The sequence below is a fragment of the Bombyx mori genome, chromosome 18, assembly GCF_030269925.1.
Source record: "Bombyx mori chromosome 18, ASM3026992v2".
NCBI classification, from domain to species: Eukaryota; Metazoa; Arthropoda; class Insecta; order Lepidoptera; family Bombycidae; genus Bombyx; species Bombyx mori.
Genome location: NC_085124.1, coordinates 12,663,111 through 12,670,239, shown reverse-complemented (window position 1 = coordinate 12,670,239; position 7,129 = coordinate 12,663,111). Strand labels below are relative to the sequence as shown.

General features: G+C 36.0%; 1 protein-coding gene across 3 annotated transcripts; it reads left to right on the top strand.

Annotated features, from left to right (window-relative positions):
* The first annotated feature begins 127 nt into the window (after positions 1-127).
* On the top strand, positions 128-6,639 carry Ef-1g (elongation factor 1 gamma). Of its 3 annotated transcripts, none has more exons than XM_021349256.3 (11): positions 128-595; positions 1,066-1,163; positions 1,277-1,426; positions 1,511-1,577; positions 1,998-2,140; positions 2,624-2,764; positions 3,314-3,487; positions 4,051-4,184; positions 4,707-4,876; positions 5,138-5,280; positions 6,189-6,639. In XM_021349256.3, the coding sequence occupies exons 1-11, from the start codon at positions 547-549 to the stop codon at positions 6,324-6,326; spliced, it is 1,407 nt and encodes a 468-aa protein (XP_021204931.1). In that variant the 5' UTR covers positions 128-546; the 3' UTR covers positions 6,327-6,639.
* Positions 6,640-7,129: the final 490 nt, after the last annotated feature.

Below are 7,129 nucleotides of genomic sequence, written 5' to 3'. Positions count from 1 at the left end.
GTATCAGCTACCTATAAGAAATAAGTTAAAACTAAATTTAGAGCAGAACTATCTACACAAATCTGTATTAGTTCCAAATTCAAAAGCTAGATTAGGCTAGACTCTTGAGCTTCAACTATTTTCTTCTGTTCTGCAAAAAACATTAGTAATAGTGGTAAAACAACTACGATTGCATTAAAAGAATCAGTAGCAGTGAAATGTAAAAGTTAATACACGGTTAATGTTTCAAAAAAATCATGAAATATTCAGTTCCAATAAAGTTACTAATACTTAAAGTGTATAAGCTCGTCCATGATAGTATTAGACAAATAGCGTTTTTAATCATTTAAATTGTGATGTGGCCATATTACGAGGTTTAACAGAAAAGTTAGCTAATACTTTATTCGATAAACTACTTTAGTCCACTTAAAAGAAGAACACAGCAACATAAATCATTCAATTCTCCTAGCAAAAACTAATTGCAGAAGTTGACTTTGTTCTATAAAATCATTCATTTAATTGCTCGCTTAGGAAGAAGCTAACCCACAAAATGAGCCACTGATCAGCATGGATGACATAAGACGTGCTGCTAGCATCACACAAATAAACTTCGCAGGTCAGACGATATTAAATTGTTGTCAAATATTAATTTGTGCCCAAGACATGGCCATAATAAATGTGTTTCAATCCTTCACGTCAGCTTGAAGACTTTTGAAAGATACAAAGACAGCCAGACACAGACATTCTCATTCAGCGTTTTGTTACAATGATAAAGAGCTACACAAGACTATATTCTTTAACATACGGTGTTTCTGATCGAGTGATGTATAGACTAGCTGTACGGACCGTGAGAGAGAATTAATAATATAACGTCCCGTGGTATTGGTAGTTTCATTAGCCCGAAAATAAGGACCTAAACTACAGTATGTACAGTCACTTGGAAATAGGCTTTTGGTTGCAAGGCATTTCCAATATTAGTCTAATTCTAATCTAATTAAAGAAAGAAAAAGGGATTTTTTTAATAAACTAAAAAATTGATTAACAGATAACCGTGTGTATGCAATTTTCACTTAATTTCTATTTCAGCTGTCACAGAATGTCAATGTCAAAGGGCAAAATCCTCCCTCGCCAATATTTCCTCGGCCCCCCTTCTCTTTCCGAAAACTCCAACCATGGCGGCCGGGGTAGGTGTAATTTACCTTGAAATATCTTGTTAATCCAGTCATTGATAGAAAACTTATTAATAAAACCCAATGATAATGAAAGTATTAATAATATTACGCATTTATTTTTTCAGGTACTTTACACTTATCCGGAAAACTTCCGCGCTTATAAAGCGTTGATCGCCGCACAATATTCCGGGACTGATGTGAAAGTAGCACCGAATTTCGTATTTGGCGAGACCAACAAGTCCGAAGACTTCTTGAAGAAGTTTCCTGCCGGAAAAGTGAGTTTAAACCGGCGTATTGTGCATAGTAATATTTCGGCATATGTTGAGTGTTGTGACGTGTAATATCGGTGTATATTTTAGGTGCCTGCATTCGAAAGTGCCGATGGAAAGGTGCTTCTAACTGAAAGCAATGCCATCGCTTACTACGGTGAGTTTTTTTATTTTCAAATACACCTACAAAACTAACTTAAATAAATCTAACCTAACTAACTAGAAGAATACCTAATAAACCAAAGTTAAAAAAAGATAAGGTTGTAAATACCTCTTGCGAAGTTATTTCAAATAAATTTAACTATATAATTCGTCGATGGTACAAGTATGAAAGCGTTTTTCTACTTAATCTGATTTAAAAACTCATAAAATCGACGAATCATGACTTTTCCTTGATGAAACAATACTCATAATTTCCGTTAAATATAATTATAGAGGACACTCACAAATCACTAATAATATTTAATTATTGCATAATATTTTATAATCCCAATCATACACCCTTTCACTTCAAGTAGTATCAGAAGTTAAAAGAAAAATACAACATTTAACTTGAATTAAAAAAGGAACTTTACAGTTGCCAATGAAAGTCTCCGCGGAGGAGATCTGGCTACCCAAGCCCGTGTCTGGCAGTGGGCATCATGGTCTGACAGCGAACTACTGCCTGCTTCCTGCGCTTGGGTCTTCCCTTACCTTGGTATCATGCAATTCAACAAACAGGTAATTGAAGAATTTGTGATATTAAAATATATATGTGTTAGTCTACTGATATAAGTGATTACATAAAAATATATGAATATTATCATTATTCAGAATTAAACTTTTTTTTTGCTTAGATATATGGCTCACGGCCCTACCTGATGTTAAGTGGTTATCGGACCCCATAGATATCTACAACGTAAATGCTGCCACCCACCTTGAGACATGAGTTGTAAGGTCTCACTCTTAACTGTACAACGGTTGCCCTGCCTTTCAAACCGAAACTCATTACTGCTTCAGGGCAGAAATAGGCAGGGTGGTGGTACCTACTCGTGCAGACTCACAAGACTTCCTACCATCAATAAAAATTTAGTAATATTAAACATAGGATCTTGTACGTTTTCTCTAATTTATTATATTGTCATGGTGCTTAATAAGCTACTCAATATTACAATTATAAGCCACAAACTACTGGCAACTGATATAAGGATTAAATAATTCCAGAATGTTGAACGTGCAAAGTCTGACCTACTGGCCGCCTTAAAAGTACTGGACGGACATCTTCTCACACGCACCTTCCTTGTTACCGAGAGAATCACACTTGCCGATGTCATTGTCTTCAGTACACTGCTGCATGCTTTCCAGGTGAGGATAAGGAAGTTATCCTATGAACTACTGAAAACTTTCTTTTAAGATTTGAATTGATTTTCTTCACCACTTGGAGTAAGCACAGTTAATAAAGTGATACTTCAGAGAATCATTAAACAATACATTACTAAATACATAAAAGTGTTTGTAAAGCAAATAGGAGAACAATAAAAAAGCATAAGACTAAAAAAAGCAAATTGTTATCGAAAATTAAATAGTACCTTAATAATAATAATGAATTTTTTTTTTATTGCTTAGATGGGTGGACGAGCTCACAGCCCACCTGGTGTTAAGTGGTTACTTGAGCGTATAGACAACGTAAATGCGACACCCACCTTGAGATATAAGTTCTAAGGTCTCAAGTATAGCTACACAACGGCTGCCCCACCCTTCAACCCAAAACACATTACTGCTTCACGGCAGAAATAGGCGCGGTGGTGTTACCTACCCGCGCGGACTCACATGGTCCTCCCACCAGTTTTTCAAGAAAGCAAGTCACAATCGATTGGGTTTGAATAGAATGCCATAAAAGCTATTTTACTTCAGCACGTGCTAGACCCGAGCGTCCGTTCGTCGCTGATAAACGTTCAGCGTTGGTTCCTGACCGTCGCCCACCAGCCGCAAGTGTCGGCCGTCGTCGGCTCGCTCACGCTCTGTGCGGCTCCTCCTACATACGACCCTAAAAAGTACCAGGAGTTAGCTGGTGCACAGAACAAGAAGGTACTGTAACTGTTACAGTTTTTTTATCAAAAAATATAATTTAATTATGTTTGTTCAAATTTTAATAGTAATAAGAAAGCAATTATCGAATAAGAACAGCTAAACAGCATTACATATCGTCTTTCCGCATTAAAAGTGTACAATTTCCAAAAATATTCGAAATTGAGTTAATATGCGGAATCATTTGGTATCACCAGTATTTTTCTCAAAATACCGTCAAGAGATCGTAGTTTAGTTTAACTTTTTAGTTTACCTATGTTACTACTATTAATAAAATTAATACATAATTTTAGCTTGCCTTTAAAAGGCAGATAATGTAACTGCTAAAAAATAAAAAATAAATGTTGCAAAGATGATTAATATTAAAAATATCACATGTTAAACCTTAGTAATAACCATATAACCATAAAATTAGTAAGTTTTGAGATTATACAGTTTTATTACGGGAATGCTATGCCAAGGAAATTTTGTTACTTGCAATATATACCATTAAAAATATACTTTTGAATATAGATAGAAAAAAATGTTGCTTAAACTAAAACTTCCCAAAATTGAATTAATAGGAGGGCAAAAAAGATAAGAAGTGTGAAAAGAAAGAGCAACCCAAGAAGAAGGAGGAAGTTGTTCCTGACCTTGAAGAGGAGGAGCTTGAAAAGCCTAAGGAGTCCAAGGACCCCTTCGACTCTATGCCTAAAGGGTAAATAACTGTTATTCACTGAAATGAAAAACAATTCACAAACAAGCAAGCCCTGTTGTTTGATTGTTTAGTGAAAGTGCTTATATACCATGTGTTCTGGTTCATTTTCCAGACTGACCTTTTTTTCTGAAAGATATTTGGTATGTGCATGATCTGATTTTTTATGTATTTTTTGTACTTGAAAAAATCCCAGTTGTGGTTCTTTGAATGTTAAATGAAAGTTTTGGTTTAGTTGGTCATTCAAGAAGGAATCCGTAGTATATAATAAGGGTTTCGGTTAGCCATTAAAATAGTCAGTTCATGAAACTCACATATTGATTAGTATGTTTGCTTAGTCTTGTAATTCAGTTAATTAAAGAAATAAAAATAATAGTTGTGACTAAGAGGGAGGGAATCCCCTTCCAAAGTTTCTGAACGACACTAAAAATATTAATACAGTCAAGGTGTTAAAAATGATACCTTCATTAGAACAATTAACATTTAATAAAAGAGATATCAAACTTTGTTACATTTTTATTTCAGTACCTTCAACATGGATGATTTCAAGCGTGTCTACTCCAACGAAGACGAAGCTAAATCTATTCCTTACTTCTGGGAGAAGTTTGACCCCGAGAACTATTCCATTTGGTATGCTGAATACAAATACCCCGAGGAACTCGCTAAAGTGTTCATGAGCTGTAACCTTATTACGGGTAAGTTTTTTTTTTAATACTTATACAGGTGAATGAGCTCATTACTAGTGCATTTATGGAATAGACAGGATGGTACTACTGAATTGCATTGACACACCTCTCAGAATAATTTTATAAATTGTACGAGTTTTCTTTTATCATAGAATGTCCCTATTGATCATCAAGGGTCTATGAGGATAAAACAAGCAGAAATTGCATAGCAGCCCAGAACTTACAAGTGGACTTTTATGTTTTTACATATAATTTTCGTCTATTCACCAGGTATGTTCCAGAGGTTAGACAAAATGCGCAAACAGGCTTTCGCATCCGTCTGCCTGTTTGGTGAAGACAACAATTCCACCATCTCTGGAGTGTGGGTGTGGCGCGGAAAGGAGCTCGTGTTCCCGCTGTCGTCTGATTGGCAGGTTTGTATACAAATGACATAGTTGCAAAGTAGCATAAAAGCAACCGTGCTGACCGATACAATATATATATATATATATATATATAATGTACTAGCTGACCCTGCAAACTTCGTAGTGCCTGAACCGATATTATAAAAGACCTAAACTTCTGTATAAACTTAAAACAACAAAAGGAATCTGATGGACAGGGGACACATCAATGGAAAAATAAAATTGTTATTTTTGTTTAATTCCGAGCATTTGCATATTTATCTACTTTTTAAACCTTCTCTGGACTTTCACAAATAATTCAAGACCAAAATTAGCCAAATCTGTCCAGCTGTTCTTGAGTTTTAACGAGACTAACGAACAGCAATTCATTTAGTAGTGTAGTTTACCATTCTAAAAGCCAAAAAGTTAATAATATTCATAGGAAAACAAAATTGATTCACAAAACTTAGTTAATTGCTCTTTTAGTAAGTTTATATTTTGAGTGCAATATGTGTAATGATGAGGGGTATCTGATGAGAATTGCTGCCCTGACTAATGTTTAATGGTGTGTGTGTGCATGCAGGGTAGACAACAATAGTGCAGTTACAGTATTTTTCAACAGACATGGCTTTAGAAATAATGTCATTTGTGTGTATTGATTTTATATCGCCGGGCATTTAAAATTAACATTATTATATTCACCCCCACAAAGATTCTCATCTTAACGCCCCCACAACTGCTGTAGAGAATCCAACACTCATATAAATATTATCCTATCCATTAAGTACATGTATTTTCTACATGGATACCAAGTTTCAAGTCAATCGGATGCATGGTTTAGTAGTTATAACGGAACATCCGTAAAAACCACTGTAGATTTATATATTAGTATAGATAACAACCAATCTACAGAAACTAATGAAATAATCGTTTTACAGGTGGACTACGAGTCCTACGACTGGAAGAAACTGGATCCTTCGAGCGAGGAGACCAAGAAACTTGTCCAGGACTACTTCTCGTGGAACGGAACCGACAAAGACGGTAGAAAGTTCAACCAGGGCAAGATATTCAAGTGAATGCCGACCAACGTCCAGCCAATGTATACACATTTCATACAATAACTATAAAAAACTTTACAAAAAAGAAACATTCAAATGTAAATAGGTGGATGTTGGCAATTTTCGGAACTGTCCTCAATTTATACAATTTTTATTAAAACATCAGTAATAAATGATTTTCAATCGCCGTGTAGTGCAGTGCCGAAAACGACGCGGCGTTGCATGAAAAAATGATAATACTTGCATTTATTCAGTGTCGTTCCCGTGATCGATATCTCATCTCAACAAGTCAAATGTGTAATTAAACATGTTTTTTTTATTTATGAGTAAACGGTGGTTTTATTTCTCCTGCCTTAAAATTTATCCTTAGCTTTATTTGTTAGGAAAAGAAACGTGCCGTCCAGTAAGTGCGGAGTGTCGTGAACTGTACGCTTTATGTGTGACAAACAGCGCATTGGTTTTGTCTGTTTATTGGACAAATTGGAAATTGAAACATAAAGACAAAAAAAAATGTTTTTTGTTGTCTAGACAATACTGGGGCCAGTGCGACACGTCCTTTTTTTTTTTTCCTACCTTAGGTGAGCTCACGGGGCTCCAACCTGACGACGTTGCTAACACGAGCCCTAGCAAGATCCGTGCTTCGCAGAATCTACCACCGGATCGGCAACGCGACCCACTGAGAAGATCCGGCGAGAAACTCAGTGGGCTGTCTGAGAGTTAGTTTGCTCGTCGAGCCCTTCGTCGCAAGCGACGGGTCCGACGAGAACGGTGACCAGTGCTTGAAGTACGTAGAAGCACCGTTAGTGGATCGGGAGGATCCG

What these genes read in the sequence shown, in the direction of transcription:
- Ef-1g (XM_021349256.3), top strand. Translation starts at nt 547, where the DNA reads ATGGATGACATAAGACGTGCTGCTAGCATCACACAAATAAACTTCGCA. An exon ending in CTCCAACCATGGCGGCCGGG is followed by an intron (nt 1,164 to 1,276) that starts GTAGGTGTAATT and finishes TTATTTTTTCAG; the next exon opens with GTACTTTACACTTATCCGGA. An exon ending in TCATGCAATTCAACAAACAG is followed by an intron (nt 2,141 to 2,623) that starts GTAATTGAAGAA and finishes AAATAATTCCAG; the next exon opens with AATGTTGAACGTGCAAAGTC.